This window comes from Centropristis striata, chromosome 14 (assembly GCF_030273125.1).
Source record: "Centropristis striata isolate RG_2023a ecotype Rhode Island chromosome 14, C.striata_1.0, whole genome shotgun sequence".
NCBI lineage: Eukaryota > Metazoa > Chordata > Actinopteri > Perciformes > Serranidae > Centropristis > Centropristis striata.
The window spans coordinates 2,541,493-2,557,796 of NC_081530.1; the positions used below are offsets into that span (position 1 = coordinate 2,541,493).

The following is a 16,304-nucleotide window of genomic DNA, read 5'->3' on the forward strand; positions in this document are numbered from 1 at the left end:
TGTGTTTGTGAGGGTGTACAACATGAGACTGACGTTGCGGTTCGGCCTGAAGGAGGAAAAGATGCCGGGAGGAGGCAGAAGTGAGAGAAAAAAAGCTGCAGGAAATCAGGAAGTGAGAGAAAAAAGTTTACGAGATTAAAGTGGCAAATCTAGGAGAAAAAAATTTGCAGATTTATAAGATTTAAAGTGGTGAATCTGGGAGAAAAAAGTTGCTTTTTTCACACTTTTCTTTTGTAAATCTGCGACTTTTTTCTTGTAATTTGTCACTTTAATCTAGTAAATTTGCAAAAAAAATGGTCTTTTGTAATATTAAATATTTTTTGAGACACTGAATTTTAGGTCTTCATTAACCCTTTATTAGGCAAAGAACTATATTTGGTAACTTCAGGTAATATTTCGAGAAAAAAGTAGCAAATTTACTAGATTAAAGTGGCAAATCTACAAGAAAAAAAGTCGCAGATTTAAGAGATTTAAAGTGGCAAATCTGCGCGAAAAAAGTTGCAGATGTACAAGAAAAAAGTGGGAAAAAGAACTTTTTTCTCCCAGATTCACCACTTTAACCCTTAATAGGACACTCATTGAAATACTTGCAAATTCCAAATTTCAACCCTAGAGAATATTGGAGGATATTACATACTGCCAGAATGTGTATAGTGATTGGAGTATTTACTACTTTTTAATGCTATATTTGATTTACTCCACATTAACAGTCTCATCATAACATGTGTTCCTATCAGTAGCAGCTCAAAACCAGATAATTTACTGTATTTCATAAAGCGATTAAATTAATACTGAGCAGAATTTAGTTCAGAGTTTTGGTCCGGCCCCCGCAACCTTCGTGGTATTGGTCATGTGGCCCCTTTGGGAAATTAATTGCCCACCCCTGATCAAGAACATGATACAGAATCGAGAGAGAGATTTCTCCTCTGACTTGTAAACAAACTCATCCATGAAGTGCTGAATCTTTTTATTAATTATACATGTGAATCACTTGCTGTCTCTGTGTGTGTGTGTGGATCACAGTTCCTCAGGGAGAATCCTGACACAACGTTGGCCAGTTTGGTAACTTTAGGAGGAGAAGGCATGGTGATGACACGCTTGAGGTAACATATGTGCCTAAAACACAAATTAAAAACAGCACCGTTAAATATGTGCCTTGACACAAAATGACCAGAAAAGACACAAAATGACCAAAAAAGACACAAAATGACCAAAAAAAGACACAAAATGACTAAAAAAAGACACAAAATAACCAAAAAAAAGGAACAAAATGACCAAAAAAGACACAAAAAATGACCAAAAAAGAAAAATAATTACCAAAAAGACACAAAATGACTAAAAAAAGACACAAAATGACCAAAAAAAGACATAAAATTACCAAAAAAGACACAAAATTACCAAAAAGACACAAAATTACAAAAAAAGACACAAAAAGACACAAAATGACTAAAAAAAGACACAAAATAACCAAAAAAAGGAACAAAATGACCAAAAAAGACACAAAATTACTAAAAAAAAGACACAAAATGACCAAAAAAGAAACAAAATGACCAAAAAGACACAAAATGACTAAAAAAAGCCACAAAATGACCAAAAAAAGACACAAAATGACTAAAAAAAACACACAAAATGACCAAAAAAAGACACAAAATGACTAAAAAAAGAAACAAAATGACAAAAAAACACACAAAATGACACTGAATTTACTGTTATCCAACAAAAGGCAAATGGTTATATTTATTATTAATTTATTATTTTGTTACTTAAAAACTAATCTGAAAAATAATTTATTGTTAAACAGCACTATTAATGTCACAATTTTGATCAATGTTGTGGAGATGCAGAGAAAAAGGCAAATTTGTGTCTCTGTAAGCAGAAAATGTGTCTAGTTTTTTTTAAATTTTAAAATAAGAAATATTATAAACATAAATAAAATAAACGCCCAATGTAACGTATACGTCACATCACAGATCTTTGACATTTAGGGGTAGAATTTTTTTTAAAACATCATATATGTGTTCTATGTGGTTCACTTGGTACACTGTGGTATATCCCTAAAAATGTCCTTTAAGGATTACTGGGTCTGGGTTCTTATGGGTTAAGTGCATGTGTGCATATCTGAATGCATGCATAAGACATACCAGTGACGAATTGCACGGTGCTTCATAGTGACATAGGTGAAGAACTGGCAGCCGGGAAAATTAGTACAGGTCCTCTGGCACGCTTCTGCATCAACCGCCAGCAAATCGTCCAGGTCAGAACCCCAGAAATCCACTCCCTCATAACGCTTGTTAAGCCAGTCTGTTAGCAGAGAGGGTCAGGGTGAGACTGGTGCTGCTGGCTAAACCAGTAGTTCTCAACCTTTTTGAGTCGCGAACCCCAATTTAACATGCATGTTGTCCGCGACCCCCGCTCACTGAACACAATCTCACACGCACAGTTCAGATCACCCAAAAAAAAGAAACAAAATGACCAAAAAAGAAACAAAATGACCTAAAAAAGGAACAAAATGACCAAAAAAGACACAAAATGACCAGAAAAAGACACAAAATGACAAAAAAAAATGACACAAAACGACCAAAAAAAAAGGAACAAAATGACCAAAAAAAGACACAAGAAAGACACAAAATGACTAAAAAAAAGACACAAAATGACCAAAAAAAGGAACAAAATGACAAAAAAAGACATAAAATGACAAAAAAAAGACACAAAATTACAAAAAAAGAAACAAAATAACCAAAAAAAGACACAAAATGACTAAAATAAGACACAAAATGACCAAAAAAAGAAACAAAATGACCAAAAAAGACCAAAAAAAAGACACAAAATTACCAAAAAACACACAAAATGACACTTAAAATGACATTAAGTGACCAAAAAGACTAAAACACTGACTTCCAAAATGATTTGGACCCCCAGAAATCATCTCGCGACCCCCAATTGGGGTCCCGACCCCAAGGTTGAGAACAGTTGGGCTAAACTACAGAACACAACGCTTTAGATCTGATACCTACTGTTATTTAGCTGACAGGAGCGTGCCGGTATCCCAGATGTGACCCTTTCTTTAGCTTGTACTTCCATTTCATTGGAATTGTTCTTCAGGTAACACATGAAGTCATCACTGGAAACAGAACATAAATATTTTGTGCAAATGTTAACAGGAAGAGGAAACCGGCTTATTCACTGAATAGCAGGAAGTGAGATGAGAAGACGGAAGCGCATTTTAAATTATTTTTGAGGGATGAATTTCATCATCTCTGTATTTGATCCTGAAGTTTAATTGGTGACACTAAACTGCTCATTTATTGATGCTTCTTTCTATTTTTGCTATAAACTTTTGTTGCTGTAACACTAAGAATGGTCCTGATTTGGGACCAATAAAGGAATTTCTTATCTTACCTTAATCAAAGTATGCACATTGTATGAAATTGTAGAATAATGATAAATATCCTTTAACCCTTTATCAGGCAAAGAACTATATTTGGTAGTTAGAGTCAGGGAATATATCGAGAAAAAAGTTGCAGATTTAAGAGATTTAAAGTGGCGAATCTGCGCAAAAAAAGTTGCAGATTTACGAGAAAAAAGTGGGAAAAAAAGCAACTTTTTTCTCCCAGATTCACCACTTTAAATCTCATAAATCTACGCATTTTTTTCCTGTAGATTTGCCACTTTAATCTTGTCAACTTTTTCCTCAAAATATTATTTTCGTATGTTTTTTTTTTACACATTCTGGCAGGGTTAAAGTGGTGAATCTGGGAGAAAAAAGTTGCTTTTTTTCCACTTTTTTCTCGTAAATCTGCAACTTTTTTTGCGCAGATTTGTCACTTTAAATCTCGTAAATCTGCGACTTTTTTTCTTGTAGATTTGCCACTTTAATCTAGTAAATTTGCAACTTTTTTCTCGAAATATTACTTGAAGTTACCAAATATAGTTCTTTGCCTGATAAAGGGTTAAGAAAGAAAGCAGACTTCTAGGTTTCTTCTCATATCAGTGCATAGTCACGGCATAATCGACATATAAATTATATTTTTATTCCAGCTCAAAAATTCATTATAATCCGTCACATGTCAGTTCATTTTTCTCCTCTAAAATCTGTATCAGTCTCAAAGAGTAGAGTATCATTTGGGCCCTAATTATATTATGACTACCGTAATCAAAATGCACACACACACACACACACACACACACACACACACACACACACACACACACACACACACACACACACACACACACACACACACATTCTTGTACTTCTATCTTTGTGAGGACCCTCATTGGAATAGTGAATTCCCTATCAAGGTTACAATAGTTTTGGATTTTTCATCAGTTTTAGTTTTAATTTTGTTGTGAATTTTTGTTTTAAATTTCAGTTAGTTTTAATGAGTTTTTAGAGTGAGTTTACTAGTTTTAGCTTAGTATTTTTTTTTTATGCTTTAGTTTTAGCTAAATTTGTTGGGTGGGAGATTAAAAGAGGTCACAGTAAATTTTGCCTTTATTTCCTTTGCCTGATCCATCTTCATTATGTATGAAAAAAGTTGACAAAGACGAAAACGAAGGACATTTTCACTATAATTTCAGTTAGTTTTGTAACCACACGATACAGTTTCAGTTAATTATCATTATCATGTAACCTTTAACCCTTAAAACAAAGTCTGGAATCTAAAAAAAGCCTTTAAAAAAGTGAGGACCGGCCGAAATGTCCTCACTTTGCAAAAATGTCCTCACTCTGTTGGTTAAAAATGTGTTCCGGTCCTCACTATGTAGGAAGTACAAGGACACACACACACACACACACACACACACACACACTACCTGGTGAAAGAGAAGTAGGAACACTGTGGATGAGCAGAGCACAATGCATGGCAGTGCTCCGGAGAGGCAGCAGTCAGACTCTGAATGTCGTTTCCTGGGATATCAGTATTTGGAAATAACGTGGTCTTACATTCTGTCAATACAAAGACAAATCAGTTAGAAACTATGCAGTGTTGGCGAGTAGTGAACTACATGTCATTTTTGTACTTTTCGTTTAACCCTTTATCAGGCAAAGAACTATATTTGGTAACTTCAGGTAATATTTCGAGAAAAAAGTTGCAAATTTACTAGATTAAAGTGGCAAATCTACAAGAAAAAATGTCGCAGATTTAAGAGATTTAAAGTGGTGAATCCGTGCGAAAAAAGTCGCAGATTTACGACAAAAAAGTGGGAAAAAGCAACTTTTTTTCTCCCAGATTCACCACTTTAAATCTCATAAATCTGCCCATTTTTTTCTCGTAGATTTGCCACTTTAATCTCGTAAACTTTTTTCTCAAAATATTATTTTCGTATGTTTTTTTTACACATTCTGGCAGTATGTAATATCCTCCAATATTCTCTAGGGTTGAAATTTGGAATTTGCAAGTATTTCAATGAGTGCCCTATTAAGGGTTAAAGTGGTGAATCTGGGAGAAAAAAGTTGTTTTTTTCCCACTTTTTTCTCGTAAATCTGCAACTTTTTTTCGCACAGATTTGCCACTTTAAATCTCTTAAATCTGCGAAATTTTTTCTTGTAGATTTGCCACTTTAATCTAGTTCATTTGCAACTTTTTTCTCGAAATATTACCTGAAGTTACCAAATATAATTCTTTGCCTGATAAAGGGTTAACTACATTTTGCAGCCGCTTGCTGTAGTTCAACTGCATTTATATTTGTGTACTGATTCAAGTAGTTAATTTACTTTTTGCCATTTTTTTGTAGTTAAACTACTGAAACTACAAACTACAAATCTGCCGATAAAAGGAATGTTTTATTATTAATATTATTATTTTATCAATTGACCGTTGCTCTTCTAGTCTAATTGAACCCCCTTTGACCGCCCCCACCCTGTTTTTACACGGTCGTTGGAATAAAATATTTGGTAACTCTTTATATTAAGGTCATTGTAATAACCATTAATTAACAAGTAATAAGGCCCTTGTAAGTCCTTACAAGATGCTTATTAACATTACTGTGTGTTTATACTACTTACTACTGAATGTTTACATGAGTGTTTGTTTACCTGTGATGTCATCATGTCGAGACATTTGTACTGAATGGGAGAATCCGGACTCTAAACCAGCCTCTAGCCTTAGTTGAGGAGTCGTTGGCACCGTCCAGCTGAATTTAAGTTGGCACTTGTATCTACAAACAGGAAATGAATAATTTACCAGTATATGCTATTTTATACTAGCCTGGCTAACACCAGACTAATCACAAATGAGATTAGTCTGGAAACCAGCCGTTCATTTCTCCGTAGAGGAGGTGTGGTTTACGATCCTCCAGAGCCGTTTATTGGGCGCTTAGAATGTCTATCAAAGCGTCTGTAGGTAGCTCTTAGCCAATCAGATCAGTTATACCAGATGACGTAGTACAGCGACAGAAATTGATGTTTACATAGCCAGACTAGCCCTCTAGCATCTCTACTTTGAGACTAAAATGCTCAGTTGTGCTTCTGCAACGTTTTTCTGCAGCATGTTCTGACTCTGGCTGCTCTGTAGTTTCAGCTCACAGTCTACCAGCAGTGTTGGTGTGTGTGTCTGTGAGAGAGTGTTGCTGCTGCTTTGCTTCTCCAGTTCTCGCTTTCTGCAAGATTATTTATTTTCAACCTTATTTCCCCCTCATGTCATTCAGCCACACACATCCACTGATTTTGTGGGCAATAGACGAGCTGCTGCGGGTCTCTGGGCGGCTCCGCTGTCCCCCGGCTCGTAGCCAGATCACCGGCGTTACAGTAGCGGGGCTAGTTGCGGGGCTAGTAGCGGGGCTAGTAGCGGCGCTAGTGGCGGGGCTAGTAGCGGGGCTAGTAGCGGGGCTAGTAGCGGCGATAGTTGCAGGGCTAGTAGCGGCGCTAGTTGGTAGATTAGGCTTTGGCCAAATCCTGTCGGAAACAAGACTAAAACATCCTTTTTCGCAGTGAAACAAGAGTGTAAAGTCAATTGTTGTTCTTCTTTTAAAATCAACTGTCACTCTAAACTATTTAAAACGCCGTCAGCTAGATCGAGAGAGTGTTTCGCGTCTGCTGCAGCCATGTTGGATCCGTAAGAAAACTACAAAACTACAAGCTTCCGTCTGTCGAGTAGTACGCGTCATCGTCTTGCCGTCCCTCCCTGTTCTGTGATTGGATCCTAAAACAGGGCTAAGAAACGGCCCTGGTTGCCAGACTGGATGGAGGTTCGAAATGAAATTCAAGTGTGCAAGGCAGTATGGGTATACCCAGGCTAATTTTATACTATACTACAATATTTTCAGCGTAAAATCAAAATTGATGTAACATCATTCACTTTCACCTGTATTGTGCTGATGTAAAGTTCTCATTGATAAAAGTAAAGAACTGACAGGAAGGGTCCTGTGTGCAGGCTCTCTGACACTCCTCATAGTCTGCTGTGAACAAGCTGTTGTAGTCGGCCCCTGGGAAGTCCACGTTCTGGTACACCTTAGACAGACAAGGATCTAGGAGACAGGTAGAATTTAAAGACACTTTCCCCATCAACCACTAAGTAGCTGATTTAACCCTTTATCAGGCCAAGAACTATATTTGGTAACTTCAGGTAATATTTCGAGAAAAAAGTTGCAAATTTACTAGATTAAAGTGGCAAATCTACAAGAAAAAAAGTTGCAGATTTAAGAGATTTAAAGTGGCAAATCTGTGCGAAAAAAGTCTCAGATTTATGAGAAAAAAGTGGGAAAAAGCAACTTTTTTCTCCCAGATTCACCACTTTAAATCTCATAAATCTACACATTTTTTTTCTCGTTGATTTGCCACTTTAATCTCGTCAACTTTTTTCTCAAAATATTATTTTCGTATGTTTTTTTCACACATTCTGGCAGTATGTAATATCCTCCAATATTCTCTAGGGTTGAAATTTGGAATTTGCAAGTATTTCAATGAGTGCCCTATTAAGGGTTAAAGTGGTGAATCTGGGAGAAAAAAGTAGCTTTTTCCCACTTTTTTCTCATAAATCTGCGACTTTTTTCGCGCAGATTTGCCACTTTAAATCTCTTAAATCTGTGACTTTTTTTCTAGTAAATTTGCAACTTTTTTCTCGAAATATTACCTGAAGTTACCAAATATAGTTCTTTGCCTGATGAAGGGTTAAAAGGGCTGTGTGCTTACTTGGGTCAGGGTTGCAGGGTTTGAGAGAATATCCAGAGGTGACACCCTTCACTGTCCTCTGGCGATTGGGCCTTTCAGATGTTGAGGTCTTGAGGAAGCAGTGGGAGTTGCTGACGGAGAGAGAAGCAGGTGAACTGATATCTGTCACTTAATAATTTGAGGACTTCGTTGTTTTGTGTGTAACCTCAAGCAACTGTGATCATCTGAGTATATTTCAATCACTTCATCATTGGACCACGTCTGTCTACGAGACATTTTTCAAGCTGCTAATACCTTGTCTGGTGTTGATTCTCAAATTTCTGCCCAAATTCAACCCAGAATGCACTGTGTTTTGGTTGATTCCTTCCTTTGGTTCAGACTGCGTTAACCCTCTATGGTACGGTGTTGCCCTCAGGCAACATCCCCATTTTTGGCCTGTCAAATTTCTACAATGCATATTTTTAATGGTGCTATACATTAAAAAAGAGGAAAGAGTATAGGGAACCAATAGCAATGGTTTAATTTGTCACATGACCTCCAGGAGGCCATATTGAAACCCGTTTCTGCAGACTTTTCCAAAGTAAACAGCTTTGCCATTTTGCACCACAAAAAAGCACTCAAAACATAATTTTGTGGCCTTTTTCCATCTGAAAAAAAATATTTTCCTACTAATAGGTGAGTAAACATTTTCGATAGTTTCATGCAATTTGTTTTCTAATTAAATATTGGAAACTTGTTAAAATGCAACTGTTGCCCTGAGACAACAACGTACCATTATGGAAAATTGCTATGTTGCCTCGAGGCAACAATGAACCATTATGGAATCAGCATGGTAGCATGAGATATTGGTAGTGTGTGTTTAGGTATATATATAATGTTCAAAAGCATTACATTCAGCATAATTTTGTTTTGATCTTTACAATTTAACAAAGATATATTTGATGATGGACCGCCCCCCCTCGTGCCTCCATAGTTGAAAAAGTGCGCAGCAAAACGAGAGGAAGTGTCCTTTACAGGTGCAAAAAATGATTTGGTGCCCTCTAGGGTTCCCCTTCATACAAAAAATTATGATGATGTGCCCTCTAGTGCAAGAAAATTCGATAACGTGTCTTAATGAGTGCCCTTCTAGTGCCCCTTTTCCTGTTTGGTGCTTCCATGGTTGAAAAAGCAAGTGGTGAAGAGTGGTGAAAATGAGATAAAGTGCCTTATTGGCTGCCTTTTACACATGAAAAAACGTATTGATTGCCCTCTAGGGTTACCCTTTATACAATAAATGATGATGATGTGCCCTCTAGAGATTCTATAATACGGTATCACCCAACTGTGAATAATGTTATGTGAGATGTTTGCTCTCATTTAGCTCTCAAAGTGCACAAAATAGAAGCATTTTACTTAAAAATATACAAATTTTCTCCCGGGGGGGCACGCCCCCTGACCCCCCTAGATGGTTTGGTTCGATACTTTTAATTGTCAGTAGCATATCATTAATTACTTTGATCTGGATCTCATTTTAACTTAATGCTAATATTTCATCATACATGATGCATCATAGCTTTTTGCGTGCTGGTGGGGCCCATGTTGTGCAGAATGTGCCCTATTTTTATTTTCGCCCCCGCCCTTCTAACAGTCTGAGTCCGCCACTGATTATATTCCATTATAAATCTAGATTGCACTTATTCACATCAAATAAATCCTCATTTTCAAATAGTCCTGCTTATTCAGAAAATGTTCTACAGGTTATATACATATCCGAAGCCTATACGAGAGTTTGAGAGTCAAATAGATAAAAGTAGGGGGAAAAACAGTTTTTGGCCTGAGACTTCTAACTCAGGTTCATTTCTATTTTGCACTAGCATTTTAAATCAGATACTTTCAATCTTAGATCATGCATTTGTATTAATTTCAGCATGTATTTTCAGTGACATACTTTTGTCTGAAATCACCGCTCCAGAAGAGGCAGGAGGGGTGCTGGGTGCACAGCTGCTGACAGTGCTCAGCACCAGGAGAGAAGAGATTCCTGATGTCTGATCCCGGGAAATTCACATTCTCCTGAAGCTGCCGACGACATTCTAAGGAAATATACAATACCGGTCAAAAGTTTTATAACACCACAATTTTTCAATTCTTTATTGAAATTCAAGCAGTTCAAGTCCAATGAACAGCTTGGAAGGGTACAAAGGTAAGTGTTGAACTGCCAGAGGTAAATAAAAAAAGGTAAGGTTAACCAAAACTGAAAGATAATGTACATTTCATAATTATACAAAAAGGCCTTTTTCAGGGAACAAGAAATGGGTTAAAAACTTAAAGCAGTTCTGCAGCAACGGAGGTTGATCAAGCCTTGAAAGTTGCTAAGTTGCTACCAATTCCTACAGGTGTCCCAACTTTTCCTGATCACTTACAACCTACAAGTTGCTCCACATTTATGGGAACTTCTGCAACAGAGTTGGGAAGAACTTTCTGAAGATTATTTGATTTCCATTGAGTGTGTTCAGCTGTTCTATCTGTTAAGGTGCTACTTCAATGAGTCAACAGTTTAGAATACATTTTCCTTTCTAAACGGATTCTATGATTTATTTTTTAACTTTAATTTGTTACATGCATTAATTTCAGAGTACACTGAGACATTAAACTGCATCATTTTCAATAAAATTCTGGAAAAGTTGGAGTGTTCTAAAACTTTTGACCCGTAGTGTACATTTAACGAAATACATGTTCATTAACATGTTTATATATACAGACAAATGCAATTTGCAGAATATTTGTGAATATTTGCAAAGCATTTTATTGTGTTTGTTGATAATTTTCTATTTACAGCTTCACACAAATAATACTGAAACAAATCCGTCTCCATAAGGCAGACACAAACAGCATGTAAAACATACACTGTAATAAATTGCTGTAAGAAAACAGTCAAATTGTGACAGTAACATACTGTTTTCCATTAAAAAGTTATTATACTGTAGAAAACAATGCATTCTGGGCAATATTTATAGGTAGCTTGCCGTTTCCCATAAAATATATGATATATATCTATGATATTTTCTAAGTCTCTTCTTGTCCACATTTTTAATGGCTGTATTTTACTTAACTAACTCATTCAGTATATGGTTTATTAAAATTACTGAGGTTACAGTGAAGACAGGGCTTAATTCGTAGTAATTGGCTTTCAGACAGTAATATGCTCTATTTACAGAAAATGACTGCATTGTATACTGCAACAATATTGCAACTACTTCAGCACTATACTGTGTTTTAGTCCAGTAGTTCTCAACCTTTTTGAGTTGCGACCCCCAATTTAACATGCATGTTGTCCGCGACCCCCGCTCACTGAACAGAATCTCACACGCACAGTTCAGCTCACCCAAAAAAGAAACAAAATGACCAAAAAAGACACAAAATGACAAAAAAAAAGACACAAATGAGCCAAAAAAGAAACAAAATGACCAAAAAGACACAAAATGACTAGAAAAGACACATTATTACCAAAAAAAGGAAACAAAATGACCAAAAAAAGACACAAATTGACCACAAAATGATAAAAAAAAAAACAAACACACAAAATGACAAAAAAAAGACATTAAGTGACCAAAACACATTAACACATGAACACTTTAACACAGTGGAGACAGAGCTGACTTCCAAAATGATTTGGCGACCCCCAGAAATCATCTCGCGACCCCAGTTGGGGTCCCGACCCCAAGGTTGAAAATAGCTGTTTTAGTCTACTGTAAAAATCAATGAAATGAATTTTACTGTAATTCAGTATATAGTTTTATCACAGTAACATACTGTAAAGTAGATAACAGTAAGAGAACTGTAAAATTAACAGTAGAATGCTGGAAACCCTGCTGCCAGTATTTTACTGTTAATGTACAAGACAATTGTTTACTGTACAACATGTGCGTATGACTAATGTGTAATAACTCAGGTGTTGTGTTGAACCGATAGTTAAGCCTTACCTTTCCGATTCCCTTGACTAAAGGAGACCCCACAGAGGTAGAGCACAACCACAAAAATCAAATGTGTTCTCATCTTCTCAGTTTGGAAGCCCATTAAGATTTTTAAAGCGCGACAGAAATCAAGTAGCAACCGCAAGCTGACCAAAGTGATGTTTTAAAGTCCACACGTTTGTATATCTGATCTGATTGTTGACTCATTGAGTGATTGGTTGGCAGCAAACTCTGTACAGCCTTGACCTGATGTGAAAAAACACATGGAAGATTGGTAAACATGGATATTTTCTATAGTCACAGACTTAAAAAATATGGTCTGTGCTCAAAATTTTGCATTGAAATGAATGGAACGGCCGACAAAAAATGAGCGAAAAAGAACAATCATTGGAGATTTTTAAACGTCTACTTCTCCGGCAGAATTTCACCTAGAGACTCCATTTAAACTTTAAACAGTAGACACAAGTCTTGTGTATCGGTGTATTAATCCACGTTTCGATAGGTCATATAGTTATTTATCAATCCCTGTTCAATGACCATGATCATTTTTGGAGAAATTCTGAGATTATAATGGGTGTGTATTGCACGGAATGTTGGTGTCAGAGTGTGTGATGTCATCGCTCAGAGTGTAGAGGGAGAGAAAAAACTGTCAAAAAATAAATTTTAAAACTGCGCTCCAGGCTGCAATGCATGCATTGATTTTTTTCAGACTGCATTACTTTTAGCTAGTTGTGCTATGTACTGCTGGGAATTAAGCTTTAACAATCTGGTGTTGGTGAGCCTCTCGGGTCTATTGGCTGTTTCAGAGTTCATGTTAACAACTTGACTAAATGCTTAAAGTTACAGCAGCTCATGTTCCAATAAAATCCCTCATATACATGAATGAATGTTCTGTGAGGTGCTATGAGGCTGGAAATGTAACTGAGACAATGTCATCCACACAATAAACAGTGGCTGCTGTTCATGGCTGCCCAAGGAGGTCACATTCATTCGGACAAACATGATCTTTATAGATATATTGTTACTGTAGTGCAGTAGTTCTCAACCTTTTTGAGTCACGACCCCCAATTTAACATGCATGTTGTCCGTGACCCCCACTCACTGAACACAATCTCACACGCACAGTTCAGATCACCCAAAAAAGAAACAAAATGACCCAAAAAAGAAGCAAAATGACCAAAAAAAGGGACAAAATGACCAAAAAGACACAAAATTACCAAAAAAGACACAAAATTACCCCAAAACGAAACAAAATGACCAAAAAGACACAAAATTACCAAAAAAGACACAAAATTACCCAAAAAAGAAACAAAATGACCAAAGAAAGGAAACAAAATGATCAAAAAAGACACAAATTGACCAAAAAACACACAAAATGAACAAAAAAAGACATAAAGTGACCAAAAAGACTAAAACACATTAACACAGTAGAGACAGAGCTGACTTCCAAAATGATTTGGCGACCCCCAGAAATCATCTCGCGACCCCAATTGGGGTCCCGACCCCAAGGTTGAGAACAGCTGCTGTAGTGGGTCTGGAATAGCCACATATAGTTATCACATTAACAGACACCCCCTCTTTTTCATTTTAATATCTGAACTTTTATTTGAATCTTTATGAAGTTTTGCAAAAAGCATTACCACTTTGCGCCAGTAGATGGTGCTCTAACAACCAGTGGGTCCGGGCAAATAGTTTAATGTGCAGAGAATAAACCTGTTGAGCAGCAGTAGCATGAGCTAATAGCTCTCGTGTTTGAGTTTGGATCCACAGGTATGTAAAATTTATTATTTTGTACATTTTTGTTCGGTTAAACTATGTAACAACATACAGTGAAGCCACGACGAGAAGTTAAGCATGGTAGAATGTTGAAATATGTACTTTATCGTCTTTTAAGTTTATTATTTGGGCGTTCCCGTCCAGGTAGGTCGGTCGAACCAGAGTGAGTGTGTACGTGTGTGAGAGAGCAGTTCCGACCATAAACATTGCCTGTTAGAGTTGTTGTTTATTAATACTTTTCTGGAAGTAACTGGTACAGTATTTACAATGTTGTGTATTCTGAAATTTGAATATTAAGCGCATGTGCAGAGAATAAACCTGCTGAGCAGCAGTAGCATGAGCTAACAACTCTCATGTTTGTGTTTGGATCCACAGAGAGTAACTGTTAGCTACACCGTAGCGCAGTAGTTCTCAACCTTTTTGAGCCCGACCCACAATTTAACATGCATGTTGTATGCGACCCCCACTCACTGAACACAATCTCACATGCACAGTTCAGATCACCAAAAAAGAAACAAAAAGACCACAAAAAGACACAAAATGACTAAAAAAAGACACAAAATGACTAAAAAAAGGAACAAAGTGATCAAAATAAGACACAAAATGACTAAAAAAAGGAACAAAGTGATCAAAAAAAGACACAAAATGTCCAAAAAGACATAAATGACCAAAAAAGACACAAAATGACCAACAAAAAGACACAAAATGACCAAAAAAGACACAAAATGACCAAAAAAAGACGCAAAATGACCAAAAAAAGATACAAAATGACCAAAAAGACACAAAATGACAAAAAAAGACGCAAAATGACCAAAAAAAGATACAAAATGAAAAAAAAAAAAGACGCAAAATGACAAAAAAAGACACAAAATGACCAAAAAGACTAAAACACATGAATACTTTAACACAATAGAGACAGAGCTGACTTCCAAATTGATTTGGCAAACCCCAGAAATTATCTCGCGACCCCAACTGGGGTCCCGCCCCCAAGGTTGAGAATAGCTACACCATAGCGGACCAGAGACCCCTAGCTCTGGCGCCGGTAACATTACCTATAGTCTATTTATGTACAAATGTATTCAATTTTAATGTGAAAGTTTAAGTTTTCATCAGGGGCCAAATACACGGCTGCCTTATAAAGTTGGAATAAAATATTTTTTACCTCTTTCCATGAAATGATTGTGGCAATGTGATTTATTATTGACAGATAAAGTGTTTATCTTCTCACAACTTTATTAATCAATCTCTTCCAAAAATATCACAATAAAAATGAAACCACAATTAACAGAGGATTGTGTCTGAAAACAAAATTATTCTAACTTAATCGGCAACCGGCTTAAATTACACAAAATAATATTACATCTCAGAAACAATCCTTAACATTTTCCAATTTAACAGATACAATCGACTACACCACTGAACCATTTCTTAAATAATATATAAATATTTTTTTTTTGTAAAAACACTCTGCTATGATAAATATTTTTATTTAACCTGGTTTTCCCAATTCCCAAGAAGAGAGACAGGCTTCTTGAAGTACCTAATCTAGTTGGCCAGGTGTCGCTTGATTCTCAGATTTTAGGGAAGTGCACAGACATCTCAACAATCTGTACAGGTATGTGAAAACCTTTATTTTATACAGTCTATGTGTGAAAACACCTCTCAAGTGACAAACTTCACACATATTCAAGTCAGTTTAGTCGAGGTCATATATTTTAGGGCAGTAGTTCTCAACCTTTTTGAGTCGCGACCCCCAATTTAACATACATGTTGTCCGTGACCCCCACTCACTGAACAGAATCTGAAATGCACAGTTCAGATCATCCAAAAAAGAAACAAAATGACCAAAAAAAGGAAACAAATGACCAAAAAAGACACAAAATCACCAAAAAAAGACACAAAACGACCAAAAAAGGACACAAATTGACAAAAAAAAGACACAAAATGACCTAAAAAGACACAAAATGACCAAAAAAAAGACCAAAAATGACCCAAAAAAGAAACAAAATAACCCAAAAAAAGAAAAACAATGACCAAAAAGACACAAAATGACCAAAAAAGACACAAAAAAGACACAAATTGACCACAAAATGACCAGACAAGACACAAAATGACTAAAAAAACCCCCATTAAGTGACCAAAAAGATGAACACACATTAACCCATTAACACATTAACACAGTGAAGACAGAGCTGACTTCCAAAATGATTTGGCGACCCCCAGAAATCATCTCGCGACCCCATTTGGGGTCCCGACCCCAAGGTTGAGAATAGCTGTTTTGGAGGACATAAACCTAAGAAAAATACATTTTTCAGTGGAGGGGTACTTTGAAATTTTCGTATGACTTGATGGATTTTAATTCCCCCCTGTCTTTGTTATTAACAGTAAACTGTATATTGAGTTATTATGGTACTTACTGTGGAAGAGTTGCAAAAACTGTTAAATTATCCAGCTAAATGGTCACAGTC

The 16,304-nt window shown here is 36.3% G+C and overlaps 1 protein-coding gene across 1 annotated transcript; it reads right to left on the reverse strand.

Moving 5' to 3' along the window:
- Positions 1 to 935: 935 nt before the first annotated feature.
- LOC131985130 (coagulation factor XI-like) lies at positions 936 to 13,069 on the reverse strand. The gene is made up of 9 exons (XM_059350177.1): positions 12,070 to 13,069; positions 10,038 to 10,179; positions 8,132 to 8,241; positions 7,305 to 7,467; positions 6,038 to 6,159; positions 4,816 to 4,948; positions 3,015 to 3,121; positions 2,142 to 2,301; positions 936 to 1,116 (listed from the first exon to the last, which is right to left on the reverse strand). The coding sequence occupies exons 1-9, from the start codon at positions 12,161 to 12,163 to the stop codon at positions 975 to 977; spliced, it is 1,173 nt and encodes a 390-aa protein (XP_059206160.1). The 5' UTR covers positions 12,164 to 13,069; the 3' UTR covers positions 936 to 974.
- Positions 13,070 to 16,304: the final 3,235 nt, after the last annotated feature.